The 22,771-nt window shown below is 39.4% G+C and overlaps 2 protein-coding genes across 2 annotated transcripts in view; one reads left to right on the top strand and one right to left on the bottom strand.

The window, feature by feature from the left end:
- Window positions 1–66: 66 nt before the first annotated feature.
- On the top strand, window positions 67–913 carry COA6 (cytochrome c oxidase assembly factor 6; the record flags this gene model as incomplete). Its single annotated transcript, XM_079550848.1, has 2 exons — window positions 67–210; window positions 818–913. 2 exons carry the CDS (start codon window positions 67–69, stop codon window positions 911–913), a joined length of 240 nt encoding a protein of 79 aa, XP_079406974.1.
- A 1,107-nt stretch (window positions 914–2,020) lies between these two features.
- The window catches only part of TARBP1 (tRNA guanosine 2 -O-methyltransferase TARBP1), a gene marked incomplete at both ends in the record, with an annotated part of 35,437 nt that continues 14,686 nt past the window's right edge, over window positions 2,021–22,771 (bottom strand). The window contains 18 exons of the mRNA XM_079532767.1: window positions 2,021–2,186; window positions 2,901–3,037; window positions 4,091–4,215; window positions 4,967–5,158; window positions 5,422–5,593; window positions 6,463–6,544; window positions 6,859–7,055; window positions 7,825–7,911; window positions 9,139–9,288; window positions 10,256–10,366; window positions 14,534–14,654; window positions 15,494–15,565; window positions 15,702–15,901; window positions 18,672–18,860; window positions 18,943–19,198; window positions 19,886–20,079; window positions 21,141–21,302; window positions 22,054–22,151. Of these exons, the coding sequence (XP_079388893.1) occupies window positions 2,021–2,186; window positions 2,901–3,037; window positions 4,091–4,215; window positions 4,967–5,158; window positions 5,422–5,593; window positions 6,463–6,544; window positions 6,859–7,055; window positions 7,825–7,911; window positions 9,139–9,288; window positions 10,256–10,366; window positions 14,534–14,654; window positions 15,494–15,565; window positions 15,702–15,901; window positions 18,672–18,860; window positions 18,943–19,198; window positions 19,886–20,079; window positions 21,141–21,302; window positions 22,054–22,151 (2,711 nt within the window). The remainder of the gene's footprint in view (window positions 2,187–2,900; window positions 3,038–4,090; window positions 4,216–4,966; window positions 5,159–5,421; window positions 5,594–6,462; window positions 6,545–6,858; window positions 7,056–7,824; window positions 7,912–9,138; window positions 9,289–10,255; window positions 10,367–14,533; window positions 14,655–15,493; window positions 15,566–15,701; window positions 15,902–18,671; window positions 18,861–18,942; window positions 19,199–19,885; window positions 20,080–21,140; window positions 21,303–22,053; window positions 22,152–22,771) is intronic.

Raw genomic sequence — 22,771 nt, 5'->3', positions numbered from 1 at the left:
CCTTCGCCGGCGGTGTGGGGCGGGCTGGGCGGCCGCGCGGGGGGCCGGCGCATCGTGGCAGGGATCATGTCGGCCCCGACCATGGAGGAGAGGAAAGCGTGCTGGGCGGCACGCGACGAGTTCTGGCGGTGCCTGGACGGGCACACGGAGGACGCGCCGCGGTGCGAGAAGCTGAGGCGGTCCTTCGAGTCCTTGTGTCCGCAGCAGTGGGTGAGCAGAGCGGCCGGCCCCGGGCGGTGCGGGGCGGGCAGTGAGCGCGGGCCGGGGGCTGCTCCCCGCTGGTAGTTTAAGGCCACAACCTCGCCTCTCTCACTCTGTGTCCGCGTCAGAGGTCGGTCCCTGTTCTGCCTCTAAGGTCCCTTCGAAGAGTGGAAGGCCGTACTGAGGTCTGCCCAGAACTGCCTCTTCTCCAGGCTGAACGAGCCAACCTCCCTCAGCCTTCATAGCAGAGGTGCTCCAGCCCGCTGAGCAGCTTCGTGGGCTTCTCCTTAAAGCTGCAGTAGCTCCATGCCTTTCCTAGTTCTGCTGCTGGCCCAAGCTCAGGTTAAAAACCGGTGTCCAGTGGCTGCAATGCTTTGCAGGGGGCACTGGGTCTGGGAAAACATGGAAAAGGTGCTGCTAGCCACAGCTTCCCCTCACAGCAGTGAGAGGGAGAAGGCAAGGGCCTGCTTTTACAAGCGTGAAGAGAAAGACAAAATCCTACTTCACTTGGGTGTTTGACAACCATGTATGCCCCCATCCTGCTATCATGCTATTCTGGCCCTTATTCTGCTAGTTTCTTAAGCTGAAAATAAGTTTGTCTTTCCTTTTTCAACAGGTTAAATACTTTGACAAAAGAAGGGATTTTTTAAAATACAAAGAAAAGCTGGAATCTGAAGGGTTTCAACCTCCAGAAACTGCTGGAAAGTCTTAGGTACTGCACTTATTGAAGTGCATCTACATAGCATAGATCTGTGGCAGGAAGAAGCAGCCAAAAGCAACACATCCTCTGGAGTTCAAGAACTGGTAACCCATCCATCCTCCTAAAATGCAGAATGCTGCTCTTGCTGCAAGGCCTCACATGTCTGCTGAAAAGAGAGGGTCATGGACAACTTTTTCATAAATACGAGGCAAAGAAATGCAGTGCAGGGCTGTTCACAAACTCCAGTCAATGTTCTGCAAGAATAAATGATTATGTGATAGCATTTATTTTTCTTTATATCACATGGACAACTGCTTTTTTCCTTAAGTGGATCCACTTTCCCCAATAAAGCTTTTCCAGCTTTGCTTCCTTGTCAAAAGGGAGTGGTGATGGTATCCGTATTTAATTCACATATGACTCTACCCCTGTTTTAAGTACTTGAAAATACAGCTTAAGGCAGATGTCAGTTTAAAAAACAGCAGCTATTTACATTTATTTATGGGACTTGATGCATCCCATCCATATAAGCTGTAACAGTCATCTTTCAGCCCACTTCTAAATAGGACAGTTATTTATCTCACATTATGGCCTTTTGTGTTATTTAGTGTTTATACTTACCTTACGCTGAAGCAACTCCACTAAACAATAAGTTTGACCACAAAAGGCACTTAAATTTACTTATACTATGAAAAATTACCTGCACTGACCCTGCAGGTGCAAAATGTATATCCCCTCTGGGTGCTGGAGACATTCAACAGTTCACTTCGTGTACAGGAAGCTTTGAAGCTTTGATTGTGGTTATCAGAAGGCACAGCTTGAGTTTCGAGCATGGCTGTCACAATCTAACTGCAGTAGAAATCCAGTAACAATGTTGATGTTCACCAAGCAGTACTGTCACACACCACACACAGCATAAACAGTGTTTATCACAATGCAAGTTTTATTTATGGAGGTAAAGTATTAAGGCATTTAAAAACCACTCTGAACTGCAGAAAACAAAACATGCAAAATATAAGAATCCTCATTTGCCCTGAGTTGTATCTTTCTCTTTTAGAACCCCATGCTGTAGCACCATAGGAAGCCACCTAGATATACTATAAGGCACGAAACTCTTGGCAGTTATTTCTGTTGTTTGTGCTTGATCACTTGTTGCCTTGTGTATTCCCAGATCAGCAGAGCTCCACTTACATGAACGTTGAGTGACCGAATAATGCCCTGCTGAGGAATTTCCACACAGACATCCAGGTGGTGAATCAGGTTTGCTGGGATTCCTTCATGTTCGTTCCTAGCGAAGAAGAAACAGTGATTATGTCTGGGAGAAGACAGGTGTTCCAGAAAGCAGAAGATGTGAGAGTCACAATAGCAATGAAATACTGTTTGAAAAATTGTCAGCCCTTAAATATGAGCACAAGTTGTTACTTTTTGTAAAGCAATAATGTATTGCTGAAACAAAAATAAAACTGAATGGACAACATGAACAAGCTGGTATGTAGGAAATCTGGCAGAGCACTTAATGTGTATTTCCCTGTGCCAGCAATAGCTGAATGCCCAGCACTAGGACTCCCTCTCTGCCTTTGTTTTGAACTATCCATACACTGCAAAACCAGCCATAACTCAGCTGCCTACTTGTGCTGAGGTCTTGGTATGAGGGATTGTCAGGCTCACCAGTATCCTGCAATGTTTCACCTCTTCAAAGCAAGCACATCAGAGGATACCAAATGTTTTCAGTAATTAAAACTATGCTTCTAATTAGAAGAGAACAAGGTGACTATGAGAACTACATTCTGAAGACATACTACATATCCATGGATACAATCCTTACTTCCCATTCCTTAGCAAGCCAAACTCTTCACTGTTTCCCCACTCACTTCCAGTTACAGTTCCACTTTTACCAATAACACTTGATTTTCACATGATCAGACTATGAGTAACGTAGCGAGTAACAGAAAGGCATTTGGATGGATAGCAAGGGTGACTTTTAAAAGGCACATGTTTTTACCCCAGCAATAACAGTGACTTCTCTGGAAAGCAATATTCTGTAAGATCATAACTTTTGGCTGTCTGCTCCACTCCAATAGCAGTGTAGCCTTCTGTCTTCTTCTGCTGTAAATAATCAACAAGCTGAGAGGGTTTCACCTGTCCAAAAGTAGGCAAATACAAAAATACTTAAGTAGTACCACTTGTAAGCTTCTGAGTTTATTTAAATAAAGAAAAGCAATTTACTTGGACAGTTTTTATACTTAAATGAGTTTTATTGCCAAAGTTCTTCAGTGGTAGCATAAAAGGTACATAATGTCAGGAAAATTTACTCCATAAATGCTGTGCAATTTCTGTGCTTCTGACAGCTACAAACCTTGACCAAGTTTACCTGAATGTAGAAGAATCACTTTTGCATGAAATATGTTGCATGTTGTTATTTAACCATGGAAAGCTCATCCCCAAACAATCTCACAGCATGTACTGCAGCTCACTTAGCTGTCTGACATGCCTGTATTACAACTTCTGATAGCTTCAAGTAAAGAATTTCTTACTTTTCTTCATCCAACTGTCTAAACTACTTATTTGTTTTAGATTCCAATTTCTTCATGCACCAGAAGTTCTACCAGTGTGCCCCAGTTCAGAGATTAGGAATAAAAAATGCACTGTCTAAAACAGAATGCTGGTGGACACACACTACAGCTGTACTGCTCTGGAAAAAGATATGCTGGAAATAAACATCATGAATAAAGAAAGAATTGAGCTGATGTTTTTACATGACTTAACCATGGCTGATATACAGAAAAACAAATTAATGAAGTATCACAACCATATTTTTGCACAAATATTAAAGGCACTTCTTGAAATCATTTTTATAAGCTAGACAATCAGCTCTAAAAGCTTAGCACAATTTAGCTTCAGGCAAATTCAATGGCTGAGCAATGGACTAAGATCAATTAAGTGCTGTTCGACTCTTATAAGTAAACATTACATTTCAGTGCTGCACTTAATCACAACGATGTAAAGTTATAAAATTCTTTGTTATGAAGGTGACCCAAAGGTCGCTCCAAAATATTTAAGTGTCAGAAATGACAGCAGGAGCTTGTTAAATAGGCTCATTTTTGCAGTAGGAAACAATAAGGTAGCGAACTATGAATCTGATACACTGAAGGCTGCAGCACACTTCTGAGCTGCTAAACAGTTTCCATTCACCTCGACAAGGGGGAGCCACTGCTCTGCAGAAACGCTCAGATGCTGGAACTGCTTGTCCTGCACGTAATGAAGGCTGCCAACAACTAGTGCAGATGCCCCAAATATCTCACTTGTACGGCATAAACCTACAATAGAAGAATTGAAGTGATTTTCGTATAGAAAACCGTATAAACGCTGAGCCAAGATATTTTAGCAAGTAAGAAGGGACAAAGAATCTAAAAAACAAAAAAAAAAAAAAAAAAAAAGCACCCCTGCTATTTTAGCCCTCTGTTTTCAATCAGTTTCAGGTACTTTCTAGGTCCGTTTCAAAAGGTTATAGCTTTTGTTCCATCTATCTTACCAGAAAGAAATGTTTAGTAACTAAGCAGAAAGATGTAAGAGCTCTACATCTGGCAGCTTTTACACTGCTAATCACAGAGTAGTGGGTCACTACAAAAGCCTTGTTGGGAACAGACAGACATGGGCACATTTAAGCTCTAAATCCAGTACCAATTAAATGAAAGACTTGGGAGAATGACACAACGCCGCACTGCAGCACAGACAGCATCAGCTTGTGGGCCTATTTTTCTGACAACAGCAAGCGCAACCTAATAAATTGCTGTAAATCACATGATTTACAGTGAAGTTCTACTTAATTAAGGCATGCCACATGTCAGTATTATTACATTTCCTAATATAAACTATAGAATACTCCTGAAACAGGTAACATTTCCCTTTGTTATGTTTTTGAAGGATAATCATCTCTTTCTCTGGGTAGTACTAAAATAAATTTCTAGTACCACCATACTGAACGTTATGTTTTTCACATTCCTCCTTTCTAGCCAACTGTTCTCTAAGGACTAAACTAGAAGTTCAAAAGCATCCATTCAAGCTTACCTCCTAAATTGGTAGGTTTATCAATAAGTGAAGCCACCACAATCAGTCTGCTGTTTGATTTACCGAGCTTAGCAGCACGGTCCTGCAATACCATTTCCAGGTCTGAAGTAGGAGTGCTGTGTTTCCAGGGTATGATCTTTTTCTGAACATCAGTCCACTCTGTTTGGCCATCTGTGTCAACTGAACTTGAACCTCCAAAAACAAACATCAGTCATATGGATATCCAAGTAGTAGTGAAGCTACTGCTTCAGTATTTTATAAATGGCACTACCGTAGACAACATTCAAGTAATCTACTATTATTTTATGGCATATATTTTGCTCATACAGATTCAAGACTACTACAGCAGGATAGCATAAGGATCCCGCGCATGCTGAGTTCAGAGTAGTACAGAAATTTACAGCTATTTCAGCACAAACCAATATTACGTTTAATATACATTAGCTGTATTTTACCTGTGTCTTGCTGAGACCAGTCACTTAGTTTTAGATCAAGAAGTTCAGCTCGAGAACGATACCACTGAAATGCTGGTGGCAAAGGAATGTCAGTGAACCTCTCAAATTTACAGAGAGAGATCCATTCATCCTCAGCAACTTCTGAAAGGCGTGGAAGAGTACAAAATATCGTCTGCAACGTAACAGCATTATTAGCACGGCAACACTCAAAGAAAGCAAAACAGATCATTAACCTCCAGGCAACTTTATAGCGCACATCTTTTATCTGTCATTTTATAATCTCACTACTTGTGTCAGCCTTGTTTTTCTGGTCATTGTTAGAGACCTTTGCTGCCCAATTATGCTAAGTCACATCAAGCAGTTAATTTTCAAAGAAATACCTCACAGAATATCATTTTCCAGAAACAAAAGTAACCAGTCAGCTCCTTCTCTGAACCACAGCACTGCTTCTGCCAAAAAGTGTCCCCCTTTTCACACTCATGTTTCTCTTCTATTTTAAACTGTATTCCCACCCCTTATTTTTATTTGCACTTCTTATTTTTGCCTCCTGTCCAGCATTAATTCAGCTTTCAGTTATGTAAGCTATAGTTTAAATTACAGCTGAAAAAGACGCTTGATACGTTACAGACCTTTATCCCACTCACACTTAACAGTTTAGTTCAGCAGCCTGTTGTTTTGTTGTATTTTTTCCTAAGAACAGAAGCATCAAAAACTCTGACAACTGCGTGATTCAGGTCTATAGTTAGTAGCAGTAACTTTTCCAGACACAAATAGAAAACATGATCAACTCCTGCACAGATGGGCATGTTCATCATGCTTATCTCTCCCTGACTGACCTAGGTTTTTAGCACAGAATTAGAGAATTGGACTGTATTCTTGATGTAAAATCCATGACAATTAAGGCGAAATTATTTTTTTCAGAGTTTTAACTGAGTAATAATTGATCACCGCTTTCTCTATGTTGCAGCAGATGAGAAAGTTAAAAACATACTTGTAAACTATGCAAATATGATGACAAACAATGGTGTTTTTTAGACTTGCCTCTAGACTGTAGTCCTCGAGTGGATGAAATGTCGCAAAGAAGAAATGGTCCTGGATTCTCTGCCAGTTTCTTCTAGCATTCCTGCAATTGCAGACAGTAACGCATGATGCACAAATAAACAAATGCAACATATTGGATTTTTTTTAGTAGTTGGAAAATAAATGCTTTAACTGTTAAGGGCCAATTTTAAAGCCACAGCATTCAGGAAATAAGGTCCCTAAAGTCTCCAAATTCTAACAGAAGTCAGTCTGGCAATAAAGGGTATCTCATTTAGGTCTCACAAGGACACTCAACGCTAGCCCACAGCCTATAGCTGAGTGGCTTTTGGTTATCATAGACTTTTGGTTATCATTAAAAAAAAAAAAAAAGCTCTATGTCAGGAAGCTGTTACTAACCCTGTGCCATGCATGTTTTCCACTTGTTGAAGGCTCGATTCAATAACTGGTGACAGGGCTTCAAATTCTTCCACGTCCAACATTCTGCACATACCCCAGATTTTTTTAAGTGCAACTAGCGCATAAAGTCTGACGCTGAAATTATGGTTGAAACACCACTGCAGAACTACCAGGAGGGCCTTCTTCAGAATTGGCTTCTACAAAACAAAAGATTTTCATTTCCATTAAGTCTTGATGCATCATTTAGAAGAAGAGCAGTAAGTGGCCCAAGAAATTGGGTTCTTTCCTCTGGAAACAGACTTTCAGTCCAAAAGCTTTAACAGCATCTGTATGTGCAGATACATAATTTTGTTCTTTCTATTCACTAGGGCACAAACCTCCAAGCCCATGTGTGTTTTGAAAATACATTGGGTTGCTTTAAAGATTATTATTCTGCACGTATGGAAACTTTCACATAACTTGCTGAACTTCTAGGGCTTAGGAAGCTTATCTTGCAAATGTACAGAATCATAGAATCACCAAGGTTGGAAAAGACCTCCAAAACAAAACTAAAAGCTTCCAAATAAAACAGAATCTAAAATTAATGTGGAGTAGCTATTTCTAAAGAATCCCACAATGACTGTTATTATGCTTCCAGGCTAGCTGAATCTCATTTCATGCAAATTAAGTAAGAACAAGGAAAAAACAAACCCAGGTGCACCCACCACATGCTTAATTGAACTGGAGTAACTGTTCTAGAAAAACTCACAGGTAATCAAGGCCCTGTGTATCCAAAAACACCTGCCATTCACCTAACATTCAGTAACAGAATGTTACAGCCATAGCCTGAAGAGTTATTTTCCATATCAAAAGTTATCTGAGGAGGAAATAAGTATTGAAACATTTTTGAAGACAAACAGCAAAAGAGGATTTTACTTCAGAAATTCAAGTTAAATGCGACTGAATAAACAATTTAATAAATCTTACCTTCTCCGAGGTATTCTGAAGAATGGTGTCAAAATGTGATAACACTGATAAAAACGTACAGATGCTTGTTTTAAGCTTTTCTTCATCCTAAAGGAAAAAAGAACTCAACAGGTAAGACATACACCTACATTAAATGTACCTATATGTTTTCACAGCAGGTTCTGTAGCCACAGTATCTATAGTTTAATATCAACACTTACAATACTGTTTCCATAGCAAAGCTCACTAAAACACTAAGTCATCATATTAAAATCATTTTTTCTGACAGCTTTCTTTTCAAAAACACATTTAAAAAAAGCACGCAGCAGTACAAATGAACTAAAACTAAATCCAATCACTGTACTTCCCCTCAAAAAAAAACAAAACAAAAAAAACCTAACAGCCACCCAACAAGACACAACAACCAACTTCCCACGTGGTTTAAAGATCTGTTTTCATAATGGCAGCTTCAAGCATTTTCTCATAAGGATGCTAAACACTTCTTATGACTGACAGCACAGTGAATTCTGCGCTGCTGCACCCAAACCATGCAGAAACTTCAAGAACCTTTCAATCTGAAGTGATCTCACTAAAAACAGACATGTTGGATGTCCCTGAGGTATTTGTGTTAGACTGTACTGTTGTGAGATTTCAACTATAGAGAATTTTTAGATTGATTTGACCTTCAATGTATCAAAGAACACCAAATATACACTGAAATAGAGATTCCTCCCCTTTGCGGAGAAGAAAACAGCACACGTTATTTGTGAGCAAAGTTGTCACACAGGGTAGTGCTGAATTCCTGCACCGTTTTGGGCAAAAAGAAATATATATGTATTATATATATAAAATATAAATATATATGTACATATATATACACACACACACAGTTTTCCAAATCTTTAGAATTTTTTTTTAAATATCTTGTCCTATGGTTTGGCTTTTAAAAAACAATTACAGTACCACTGATGCTATCTGCATTTGATAAGGAAGACAACATGGCTCAACAACTGTTCTGAGTAGCAAGCTTCCACAGGGCAACGCCCTCCTGTACAGTGGGGTTGGTGCAAGTACATGTTTATGTACTCACCTCAAATACACAATGCTAATATACATTCAAGACCATCAGAACAGGCTATTTATTATTCCTACAGGTCAAATCTTAAGGTTGATTACTTAAAAAAGTATCCAAAGACAAAAATGAAGCACTAGTGAGTCCATTCTGCAGTTAATCCTTTTCTGACTTTTGGGTATCATGTGCAAAATCTGCCCAAAACAAGACTTCGTGTTTTTTTGTTTAATTTACTTTAGGTGAATGCTGAAGTTCTTACTTACATAGCAAAAGCAATCCCAAAATTTATTGAGAAATTGGGGGTATTTATGTAGACTCAAGATAACAATCCATTCTATGAAGTACTTCACAGATGCTTGATTGTTACTAAATCCAGCCTGAAAGACTTTGTCAAGGATTCCACACAAGAAATTCTAAGGAAAAAAACACCACCACAATCACTTACTACAACGTTAAAATAATTTCCATGCAGAAAAAATATTTTTTTCAGCTTTATAATATTAGAAATACTTTTGATAATCAAAGTAAAAAAAAAAATGTAGGACCTTCTAATTTCTTTATTATACAAGTTAACTAATGCAGGTAATACTCACAGGCAAAAGGCTATAAACATGGCTGGGATCAGACAGTAAATTGCTATAGAAGCTCTGCTACAGCACAGGTAAGCTCAACAGTGCACACATTAGAAACATGTACCACATCATTCTCTAATCCTCATATGGAAGAACTGAGGAAAAGGAGGTTTGGTTGATTTTCTTGTTTAAGCATACACTCCTCACAAAGCATACTTAACGTTCGTATTTTTAATTGATGCATGGAGACTACAAGAATGACCAAACTCGTGGACACAATAGTACTGTAAGATGACAGCACCACTAAGGAAGAACACGAGTCACCACAAGGCTGCCCCAGTATCTCCTCAGTACCTGCTAACACTATTCACGCTGCCAGTGAAATCTAAAAGCTGTATCTAACACCCACAGGGACTCTCAATTTTTCATGACTTTATGACAATTTACTTTTCAAACATTTTATTATGAGGATGCATTATGTGAAACTAGAACTTCTGAGTTCTCTGGATATTCACAGAGCAGTAGCATTTTTCCTAAATGAAAAGCTTGAAATCAGATGACGAGCAAAAAAGCCCTCCCTAGGCTCAACAACCCAGCCTTCATCCTTCACAAATGCAAGATCCAGGTTTCAGCGACCTCTAAAATGCATCAATCCAGGATTTCAAACTAAAAGAATGAAATTACCTGAAATTTATATGCCAGCAACAGAGATTAGATGTCCTTCATGCTCTGTTGCAAATTAATGCACTATTTCCCAGAAGTAGACTCAAAAAACACATTTTAAAGAATTTAAAGTGAAATGTAATACCTGTTCCAGCTTTGGAAGAAGAACGAGGAGTGTTTGCCATACCCGGTTTTTAATTCTATGCTGTAATGAGTTTGCATAATAGCGTGTTCTACATCTGGACACCAGTTCATCCTGCGAGTAAATCAGAAGTATTGTTACATATCCTTCATTTGAAATTAAAGACATGGAAACATATTCAACTGTATGTAAAGAGCAGCATCTATTGCACAGCTAGTATAGGCTTTATACGTGATTAGGACAAACAGTTTAGCCTCAATAACAGAAAGAAATTTTGAGTCTTTTTCATGAGAAGCTGAGGAAATAGATAATCCACTCTGTATTTTGACTTAGGAGCATTAACATGTTAGGTACTGAGAATCTTCACAGAGCAGAAGGATGATGAATTTACGTAGGGCTGCACCTGTTGTATATGAACAATTAAACTAATACTGGATAATCTGGAGAACGAAGAGTCAAGTTGTCACTTAGTTACATGAAACCAGAACTGAATATCCTAGGCTCAGAGATCAATACACAAACTAAAGCATTTCTGCTTAACTCTACATTTCAAAAGAGGGTTAATCATGATAGCCTGTAATTGTAAGAGAAGAGCCTGTAACTGCAGCTCTAGTTTTGGGACAGAAACTGATATTCAATTTGGCTTTTACAAATCTTATATTAAAGTACCTTTTTTTTTTTTTTTTTTTTTTAATTCACTAAATTCATTCATTAAATTCATTCATTAAATTTTTTTTAATTCGAGGGTGGAGTTCGAAGGGATGGAGTGTGGCAGGGGAATGCTGCCTCCCTGAAGTGTCTATACACCAATGCGCGCAGTATGGGAAATAAACAGGAAGAGTTGGAGATCTGCGTGCGGTCACATGGCTATGATCTCATTGCGATCACTGAGACGTGGTGGGACAGCTAGCATGACTGGAATGTTGTCATGGAGGGCTATGTGCTCTTTAGGAAAGATCGGCCGGCGAGGCAGGGTGGTGGAGTTGCTCTTTATGTAAGAGAGCAGCTTGAATGTATTGAACTCCACCTGGGGGAGAGTGGTGTAGCAGTGGAGAGCTTGTGGGTAAGAATCAAGGGGCGGGCTGGTATGGCTGACACCGTTGTGGGTGTGTGCTACAGGCCCCCTGATCAGGAGGAGGAGGTTGATGAGGCCTTCCACAAACAGCTGGAAGCAGCGTCACGATCCCAGGCGCTGGTGCTTATGGGGGACTTCAATTATCCAGATATTTGCTGGAAAAGCAATGTGGCCAGGCATGCGCGGTCCAGACGGTTCCTGCAATGTGTTGAAGACAACTTCCTGATGCAGGTGGTTGAGGAACCGACGAGGAGAGGGGTACTGCTGGACCTTATTCTCACTAATAGAGAAGGGCTTGTGAGGGAAGTAAAGGTCGGGGGTAGCTTGGGTTGCAGTGACCACGAGATGGTGGAGTTCAAGATCCTGAGTGGAAGAAGTAAAGCAAAAAGTAGGATTGCTATCCTGGACTTTAGGAGAGCCGACTTCGATCTCTTCCGGGACCTACTTGGAGCTGTCTCATGGGCTAGGGTGTTGGAAGACAAGGGGGCCTGTGAGAGCTGGTGGGCATTTAAGCAGCTCTTCTTCCAAGCTCAGGATCAGTGTGTCCCTGTGAGGAAGAAATCGGGAAAGGGTGGCAGGAGACCTGTGTGGATGAGCAAGGAGCTCGTGCACAAACTCAAAGGAAAGAAGAAAGCCCATGAAATGTGGAAAAAGGGTCTGACTACTTGGGAAGAATACAGGAATGTTGTCAGGGTCTGCAGGGATGCGACAAGGAAGGCTAAAGCCCGCCTGGAATTAAATCTGGCAAAGGGGATAAAGGATAATAAAAAAGGTTTTTTCAAGTACGTTAACAGTAAAAGGAAGACTAGGGAGAATGTGGCTCCCCTGCTAAGTGACGGGGGTGTGCTGGTAACGGGGGATGCTGAGAAGGCGGAGATACTGAATGCCTTCTTTGCTTCTGTTTTCAGTGAAAAAGCTCCCACTCGGGAATCTGAGACCCTGGAGGTGAGTGAGAGGATCTGGGGAATGGAAGACCTCCCTTCTGTCAGGGAAGAGGTGGTCCAGGAGCGCCTAGGCAACACCAATGTTCACAAATCCATGGGACCTGATGGGATTCATCCACGGGTGCTGAGGGAGCTGGCAGAGGTGGTTGCTGAACCGCTTTCGGTCATCTTTGAGAAGTCTTGGAGGACAGGGGAGGTGCCTGAAGACTGGAAGATAGCCAATGTCACTCGGGTCTTCAAAAGAGGCAAGAAGGAAGACCCAGGCAATTATAGGCCAGTCAGCCTCACCTCTGTCCCTGGAAAGGTGATGGAACAGCTTGTACTGGATGTCATCTCCAGACAACTGGAAGAAGAGGAGGTTATCAGGAGTAGTCAGCACGGGTTCACAAGGGGGAGGTCGTGCTTGACCAACCTGGTAGCCTTCTATGATGCTGTCTCTGGCTGGGTGGATGGGGGGAGAGCAGTGGATGTAGTCTACCTTGATTTCAGCAAGGCATTTGATACTGTCCCCCACGACATCCTTATAACAAAGCTGAGGAAGTGTGGGATAGATGAGTGGACAGTGAGGTGGGTTGAGAACTGGCTGACTGGCAGAGCACAGAGGGTCGTTGTTGGTGGTGCAGAGTCCAATTGGAGGCCTGTAACTAGCGGTGTTCCTCAGGGGTCTGTGCTGGGTCCGGTCTTGTTCAACATCTTCATCAATGACCTTGATGAGGGGATAGTGGCCACCCTCAGCAAGTTTGCTGATGATACGAAGTTGGGAGGATTGGCTGACACGCCTGAAGGCTGTGTTGCCATTCAGCAAGACCTGGATAGGCTGGAGAGCTGGGCAGAAAAAAAACCGGATGAGGTTTAACAAAAGCAAGTGTAGAGTCTTGCATCTGGGGAGGAATAATTGCATGCACCAGTACAGGTTGGGGGATGAGCTGCTGGAGGGGAGCTCTATGGAAAGGGACCTGGGTGTGCTGGTGGATGACAGGTTGGCCATGAGCCAGCAGTGTGCCCTTGTAGCCAAAAAGGCCAATGGCTTACTGGGGTGCATTAAAAAGAGCATGTCCAGCAGGTCGAGGGAGGTGATCCTCCCCCTCTACTCTGCCCTGGTGAGGCCTCATCTGGAGTACTGCGTCCAGTTCTGGGCTCCCCAGTACAAAAAAGACAAGGATCTCTTGGAAAGAGTCCAGCGGAGGGCCACAAAGATGGTGAAGGGCCTGGAGCATCTCTCCTATGAGGAAAGGCTGAGTGAACTGGGTCTGTTCAGCCTTGGGAAGAGAAGACTGAGAGGGGACCTGATCCAGGTCTATAAATATCTAAGGTGTGGGGGGCAGAATGGCGAGGCCAGGCTGTTTTCAGTGGTGAGTGGAGACAGGACAAGGGGAAACGGCTGGAAACCGCAGCATAGGAAGTTCCGCACAAACATGCGCAAGAACTTCTTTACAGTGAGGGTGACGGAGCACTGGAACAGGCTGCCCAGGGAGGTGGTGGAGTCTCCTCTGGAGATGTTCAAGACCTGCCTGGATGCCTACCTGTGCAACCTGGTGTAGGGAACCTGCTTTGGCAGGGGGGTTGGACTCGATGATCTCTGGAGGTCCCTTCCAACCCCTACAATTCTGTGATTCTGTGACATGCTCAACATTCATATTTAAGAAATGAAATCTATTTTAAAGCTCAAGTCATGTTTTCCACTTGATCATATAATGCAAATACTGTCAGCTATTCTCTACTGGAGGGAATGAATGAATCATCCATTTCTTGTTCTTCAGAACAAAGTACAATACAACACTAGCAGAATGCATGTGTTATGTAGCCAGTTACCAATGATTTTACGCTAGTGTCAGTACATAAGCAGTTATAACAAATGAAAATCAGACCCTGACCTTCTCCATTAATATGATTTACAAAGGCCTTCTAAGGATACAAAAAGATCTTGCTATTCCAAAAGTTGTTTGCAGTTGTTGAAGTGAAATGCAGCACACTGAAATGCAGGCTAAAGGAAGGTTCTTCATGGATTAACAGCTACAATTTGGATAATACTCAGTGAAGCCAGAAGACCCCCTACAAATTCAGAAATAGATCTGAAAGAGACTATTTTTACCACGCATGTTTGGCTGAATTAAGTAGCTCTTGTCCTATAAGAACAAAAGGTTCTCTCTCTTCATAGAGACTATACAAATAACTGTAAATGTGCCCTTTCAGCTGCAATTACTTAGCATTGTAATGGTTGCATTAACATCACATTTATATACCAAGAGAAACAAAGCTTACTTTCTCAAGTAGTTTGATGACAATGTTTTCCATAAAGCTCTTATGCAAGATATTTGATCCATCCAACAAGCACAGAAATTTAATAGCACAAATCCGTACATAGTGATCGTCTCGGTTTGTACTGTAAGATATTAATTTAAGAGTCATACGTTTTGTTCAGACAGACTCTAAATTAAAAAACAGAAACAGTATCTGAGCATGCATATGATGTTCTCAATTGTGAGAAACACTGGGCCATGCAAGAAATTAAAGCTCATCTTTGACGATGGATGCATTTTGTCATTCAAGTAATGCCAAATAGACTGCCGATTTCTGAAATGAACTGTTAACACTGTAAATAGGCTGGGAAATCTAGGAAGTGAAACTAGAAGGCAAAACAAAGTAAGCAACCCATTTCTTCTGAAGAACCCTGTAGTCTTAGGGCTGTGGTGTTGCCTATAGCGAGATGACAGAACATGGAAATAACCCAAACCAGAATTCTAGGCCTGTCCATCACTGCTGATGAAGAAAACTGACCTCCTGTTAACTTGCCACTGCTTCTATGTACAGGTCTTTAATATGTCCTACAGAAACAGCAGTCTGATTAAAAGGTTAAGTAAGTAAGTACTGTGTAAGTACTGTGCCTCAATGCTGAGAAGTCAAACTCCAAATGTGGCCCCATTAATTAAACCCTATGTTTACTAATTGTCACACCTGCAAAAATGAGCATGATAAGCTATCTGCATCCTAATGTGCTACTTTTATGAGGTGAAAAAAAATGAGGAAATAGTTACTTCAGTCCCCTTCAGTTTTAACAGATTTTCTTGAAAATACTTTCTATATTTGGTATTTGAATGTGATGTGACATCAATGCCTTTTACTTACGTTTCAAGTTACAGTTATACTAGTATCTTTCCTTATGCTGTAATCAGCATCAGTAGTAATTAAGATAATTCACACTAAACATTGTAAGATACATACCTCTCAGTAACAACATTTGCTGCACAATTTTCTCCAAGATTTTCTATGAAGGCATGCACATCCTGAATAAGTCTTCTCAGAAGAAAAAAGAAAAAAGCAATCAGGTTTGCAGAAGAGCATAGAAAATAAACTGCTTTCTTTTCATTTTTGTGAAGAGCACAAAATTAGAACAAATAATCACGCACATGGATCTGAATTGTTTTTGTACCTTTGATCTCTCCTAAAAACAGTTCCGAAGACACAGCCCTCAATGATAAGTTCACAGTAATTCCCAGCATTTAAGAAAGGATTTCTCACAGAGCTTCTGTTACCACAAGCGGGAAGTATCCATGATTGACAACAATGACTAAGGACTACATTGAAGACTCCAGTTTTTGTAGTGGACATATCTATGAGCTTGAGTGTTATCTGAAAAGAAGAAACTGAAGATTAAAAGTCTTCATTTCCACAAAAGCTAGTATTACAGTAAACTACTGCAATATTAATGTATTTTTTAACTAAAAGAGAGGAGATTCAGGTTAGATGTTAGGAGAAAATTCCTTAGTTAGAGGGAAATGGCACAGCTGCCCAGAGAAGCTATGGGTGCCCCATTCCTGAAGGGGCTCAAAGCCAGGTTGGATGAGGGCCCTGGGCAGCCTGAGTTGGTGGGTGGCAGCCCTGCCCATGGCAGGGGGCTGGAACTGAGTGGACTTCAAGGTCCAACCTAAGCCATTCTGCCATTCTACTACTGCAGGCATGATCCCCTCCTGCACCTGAGATTCCCTTAATGTTGTTTTGAACTGATTTACAGTTCTCTGCTTATACTCGCAGGTGAACGGGTAACAACTGACCCAATATGCTTATGTTAAAAAGAAGACCAAACAAATGGTGATACAAATCTAAGCAGGTTTTTCACAGATCTCCTGGGAACTGCGACAAATGCACCTGGGCTTACTTTAATGAGTACAAAAAACTTGTGCTTTCAAATTAATTCATACCTATTTAGAAAAAATATTTTTCTAGAATTTTTAGAAAATTTTTCCCCTTGTGTATCTGCATCACTAGTTCTCTTTAATGAGGATTATATCCACATTGAAGTTCATGTTTGTACGTGAGAAATTTAGGAAATTTTTAGCACAATTAACATTCACATAATTACAAGGTAAAAGAAAAAAAAGCAGCAGAAGAAACAAAGCTTAGAATGACAGTACTTTGGGCACCTCTGCAGAAGACCGGTATATAGCAGTATTTCCTTTTTGGTTCAAAAGTATCCCTTTTTATCACCCCCTCTATTTATTAAGAAAAGACAGGGCACTGTGAAAGACAAAATTACACTTCTGTAGCCAATCAGTATCAGACAGTTTCATTTTTCTCCTGTCTCTTTATCTGAAACAGCCGTTGCACAAGGCAAAAAAAGGCTGCTGAGGAGTGGGATAAGAATATATGTAAGTAGACACTTGCTTGGGAACTTTATCTTCATTTTCTTATGAAGGGGCAAGAAGGTGGCTCAACCAGATGCCCTTTGCTGAATACAGGAGATCTTCATTACCACCTGATGCCTGTTGCCATGGTATGCCCCACTGCAGACAATGGGATAGCTGTCATGGAGACTCAAGACTCAACACTGGCAAAATAACCCTTACATAATCATAATGTCTGAAATACTAATGCTGAAGTTAAGATGGTAATTCTTAACATTAAGGGAAAAAAAAACGAGAACAACAAAGAAAAGTAAGCTAGCTACAGCTCAGCTGCCACATACAATGGCCAAATAATCATTAAAAGACAAACCTCACAAATTTCTTGAACTTGGAGATATTTACCTATCTCCATACACACATTATTTTGGTTTGGGTTCACATTAAGACTACAAATGCATAACATTATTTACTGCTTAGAACAGATGACAGCAATGTTCATTTCAAGAAAGTGAGCCAAAAATAAAGCTTATACATTATTTATTGATTACAAATATGAGTTTGACACCAGGACACAGCTCAAGACAAAACTGCAATCTGATCTAGTGTAACTTCTGTGCTAAGTGAAAATCAACAAAATACAACAATACTAAGCATACATATGTATGGGTAACTAATTTATTAAGTATTAATGCTCTGGTAAATGTCTTTACAGTCGCTGTGAGCTGCTCTGCACAAACATTTATTTACTGGCCCGAGGAAAAGCAATCAAAAAGAAAAAAACAACAAAAAACCCACATGAAGTGTTATTTAAGAAATAAGTATCCTATGCCTTCCCAAGATAAATCAACATCCCAATAAATGAATACAGGGACTCAAAATGAAAGAAAAAACACCATGACAAAGGAAAGGACTTCTGAGGTACATAAAACTATGTGCATTTATTAAAAAAAAACAACTGGAATTCTTTGTCTTCCAAAATATGGAAGCAGTTCTATCACGCAGTTTTAAACTCAATTCTAAGGTGACAAGACTTTTTATTGCTTCTTACACCTGGACACTCAGAGTGGAAAAAAAGCAGCACTGTAAAAAGGCAGTTAAACGATCCCTTATTTAATAGCATCTACTTAAGTTTGAAAGGGCTGTGATGTTCCATCTAAGAAAATATTTTCTTATAGACTCTTAGAAAAATTTCCCAAAATAACAACAGCTTCTGTCAGTGCAGGTGGAATACAAAAATCCAGAGAAAGTGCATAATGCAAGTATAATTCAAAGAGCAAAAAACCCCACATTTTACTGAATGTAGAAGTCTAAAAATGTGAAAAACTTCTTTCTTCTTCTGTGTTACAAGAACAAACAATAGATATGTAAAGTCTTTCATTTATAAGCCTTTACTCTGAAACTGCTCAAGCTGGCAAACGTGAAAAGGTAACAATATTTTAAAAACATGCACTTTGATCTTTCGTTTGTATTGCACTGCAGATTCCCTTCAATTGTTTTCTAGTACCTTCAATAGTGGAAGAGAAAAAGCTGACTGAACATGAAGGTTTCACAGGTCTTTTAACTTTGTCACAGAATAGAGCTAACACTGCTCTATGCTTCAAGTTCCATTTGTTTATCCTCAACCTAATTCTCAGATCTTGATCTCCTATCAAACTAGTTTCTTTTAGAAAATGAAAAAAAATCACCACAAATGCTGAAGAGGAAATGAAAAGTAAAATGAAATTTATCTCGATCTGAAAACATATGTTTATTTCTCACAAAAGGGTTCTTGAACTGACCTCTTTTATCTTGGCATATGCTGGGCCCTTCGCGCTTACAGCAGCAGCTAGAACCTCATTATCAAAGATGAACTGAACAAAAGCTTTCAGATTAGACCAAAATATTAGCTGTGTATTGCTCAAAGAGGATATGATTTTCCAAGCCAAATCGAATGCTTCTATGCAGAGAGACTCCTGTAAGCTCAGAAGCTGAGAAGAAAAAGAAGAAATGTGTTAAATTTGACAAAACAAACACACCTAAATAGTATCTTGCAGTTGTTTCATCTTTTACCTTGGGAACAAGGACTTTCATGCAGTCAAACACAGGTAAAACGTGGTCTGAAGGAAGAATAGTTAGGGCTTCCAATGCAGACCCTAGAATTTCTTTTGATCTTTCAGCAGTGAACAACAACAGTTCTGAAGTTCCTTCTTCATACTCTTGAGCCAACATTGGAAGTTTATTTAAAACAAAACGCAGGCAAATCCACTGGTCACGTACATAGCGTGCAACAATTCTTCCCCATCCCTGAGATGTTTCCTCACATAAGCTGCAAAAACAAAAAAACCAAACTTCTTAAGCACGCGTTGTATTTAATCATTGCACACATTCCTATCTGTCATAAGCAGAAGACACTCAAATTTTCCCAGGTTAAAGGGGAGATTGGGCAAAATCCTGAAAAGAAATCCAAAAATAAAGTTTCCTAAACGCAGAAAAATCAGTCCTGAGCTCAGGTTGTCCCATTAGTTATAGATTTCTGGAAGAGAATTCAGGACAAACATCACCACATGCTTTCTGCACTTTTACATTTCTCAAGTACTTGCTTTTTGACCCTGCAGCTTGCTTTAGATTTCCCTCCCTTTCCCAACTGTAAATAATTTCTTTTTAAACAGACTTGTGCACATGCTATGGCTTTGCCCAGTGTACAGATAGGTAAGGTGGCCTAAGTATCAGCAACATTCAAAGCTGGCTCTGGTTACACAGTACTAGAAAAGTTAAGTACTTCAACAGCATTGAACTGTTAGAGCACTTTTGTCTGAAATATTATGGCCACTTCAATGCTCTAGAACAAGAGCAAAGAGAGAAAAGCAACTGAAGGAATAATTTTTGCTCACAATTCTTCATTTTTATCTTGATACAAATTATCAAAGAAAAAAACAAACAGCATCTTAATCACTGTTTTACTCTCTAATCAAATTTGCTCTGGACTATTACTTAATCAGCATCACAAACGTACCCACTTTTTTCTTCAATGTGAGATGGTTTCTTTAATACTTCATTAAACTGGGAAGAGGCAGCAAATCTCTTCAGAGCACCCACACAAGGCAGATCTTCAAGATGTGCTTCAGGTTTCTGATCCACTAGCTCACAAACTACTGTGAGAGAGGCTATGCTAGTTACTTTTTTTATTTGTTCCTTAAGCTTCAGCTCCTAATAAGACCAAATTAAAAAAAAAAGTCAAACATGCATCCATTTCTTCTCTAACACAAATAACCAACTGATACATGAGGAAACAAAAGTATCTTTAGAAAAATATTGTCAACGAGCATATAGTTTCCTAATATTATTAAAAACTCATTCTTGTTTAAGGATCTGCATAATACTTTTAGCTGTCCAGAGCACAGAAAACATTTCCCCATCTGAATTGCTCAATACTGGATTTTTTTTCTACTTAAATAAACCTAAACCTAAAGTGTACTATATATTATGAAAATGTAATTGTCACTGAATTCAATGAAAGTTTGTAGAGGCCCTACTGAACACTGGCTGAATCAGAGAATGTTTATTTTGAAACTAATGGAGTAAGTATTATAATTCATATAGTAAGGTAAGAAAGTTCTGTTCTTTCTTAGAAAAGTAACCCTGGCAAATCCAATCTTTACGATCTTTTTACTGTGCTATTAACTGTTCTTGATGAATAATTCAACACAAGAAATAGCAAAGATTAGAACTAGTACTTGCTGGGCAGTATAATCTCCTCCTTTTAAATGATAATAATAATTCTTTACTTTCTGAAAATATATTTCAGATATAGTAGCCTAATACAGCTATAGGACAAGGAACAACACAACAAAAGTCAAAGCAAGACTGGGTTCTAGAATGTCTTTTTCACTGCATGTTCAAGCTAATGCTGCGACACGCCAAAGGCAATTTCATTTAGATAGAACTTCCCAGGAAAATCCAGTTCATATTTGAGGAAAAAGCTTTTGAATACATTTAGCCCATTACAGTCAACTACAGTTTTCAATTAAGTTTCACTAACTACTTTTAAAAAGTAATGTAAGAAAACAAAACCTATTAAAAATCCTAGGTACAAGTATTTTATATTGACACAATGCTGCCAACTAATTAGACATGTTGGGAAGTATATGCATACACATACTATTTTGTCTAATAGTTATGATTATAATTTCATGTATCTGTATTAATCAATAACCGCTGTCTCATTTATTTTGTATCAGTATTTACTGCTCTAAGTAATACTGAATTACCTCTGCAGAATGTGTTCCTTGAAAATTATGAATAGAGGCATTAGTCAGGGATGAGATGAAATTCTTGACAGTTGTTAACTTCTTTGAGCTGAGTTGCAAGCACAAGTTCACAATCTCTGGAACTAAAGCTAAGTATAGGTCACAACGATCCAGGTCACCGACCTACGAAAGAGGATACAAAGGTAAACTGAAGTAGTAAGAGGAAGAACCAAACTGAAAACAGAAAAATAATGTCAACAGCAATAGTGCAAGGAAAACAGCAGCAGTCACTGCAGCTGAACAACTTTATTATTATTTTTTAAACTCAAGGAACTGTATGACAAACAAAAAAATCCTTTCGTTTTAGTAGCAGCACCTTTGCAATTTCACCATCTTTCAGACTTGGAAATTCTTCTGATTCAACTCTAGCACTTGCTTCGATGCAGTACAACTTTTCTTATCCTTCTTCTGTCACACTTGCATTTTGGGGATTGCCTATCAACCTTTCTTCCTTCTTTCACACTTTCCTTTCTCAGAAAGAGTATGAAAAGTATAAACTGAAAGCAGCCTGGAGCCCCAGGCTTCTGTCCTTTACTTTTGCAGAAACAGGCACCTGTGTTATTGATACTGCACTGTTCTCTCACAGACTTCACTTTTTTTTTTTTCATTTCACCAAACACAAGCAGCAACTTTGACTTCTATTATCACATCTGAACATTTTTCCATATAAATTCCTTTACAAATTCTACATCAGCTTTCTTTCCTAAACTCACTTTTCAACAAATAATACATAACAGTGCCTATTAAAAAAAAAAGTGTTTCTAAGCAAATGGACTTTTTAGGCATTAACAAATTTGATATGAAAACTCAGACATTGGTAAATCAAATTACCAAGCAACACCACACCAAAAGAAGCCTCCCAATAATTACTTACCGTACTTAACTCGTTTGCAGTAAGCCGCCGGAGTATGAATTCAAGAACACTCTCCACAGGTGTCACTAAAGATTTCCAGATAAAAAACAGTACCTCATCTGTGTGAAAAGCAGAATAGATATATTAGCACAAGGTAGTATGCTTTCTTAAACAAATGACATCATTCAGATTTGTTACAGTGCTGATATTTTATAGTACTAAGTATTCAAATACCTGTGAACGCTTTAACATAGCTCTGTGCTCTTTAGTGGCACAAACCAGAGTCCCAAGAATCAAGCCAGTTGATATACTTTCCTTGGATTTAACAAGAATTAGATAACAAAACTGAAAACACACATCCACAGGGAACCCAAAGACCAGAGTGCTATTTTCCAGTTTTTAATGCACACTCATTCTGGTTCTATCCCTGTGCACAAACACCTTACTGGTGAATTTACTCCTTAATAAAGAAACAAAGTCTCTACATCCAGCAACTCACTGTAACAAAAATGCAGCTATTCCCTTCTAATACCCACAGAAGTTAAAATGTCGTGGCTTTTGTCTGCTTTCAAAGTGTTTGGAGGTAACTGAAATTTGCATAGAGACCAATCCTAAAAGATTTTGATCTCTTGGCTTAACATCACAGAAGGTTATTATACAAAACAGAGTACTTTCTCTTAGAAAAGGCTGGACTCCACAAATATACTGCAAAATATAGCATTTCACAAACAAAAAGGTT

This window comes from Tetrao urogallus (genome assembly GCF_951394365.1).
Source record: "Tetrao urogallus genome assembly, chromosome: 2".
NCBI lineage: Eukaryota > Metazoa > Chordata > Aves > Galliformes > Phasianidae > Tetrao > Tetrao urogallus.
This window is presented reverse-complemented; position numbering and strand designations above follow the sequence as displayed.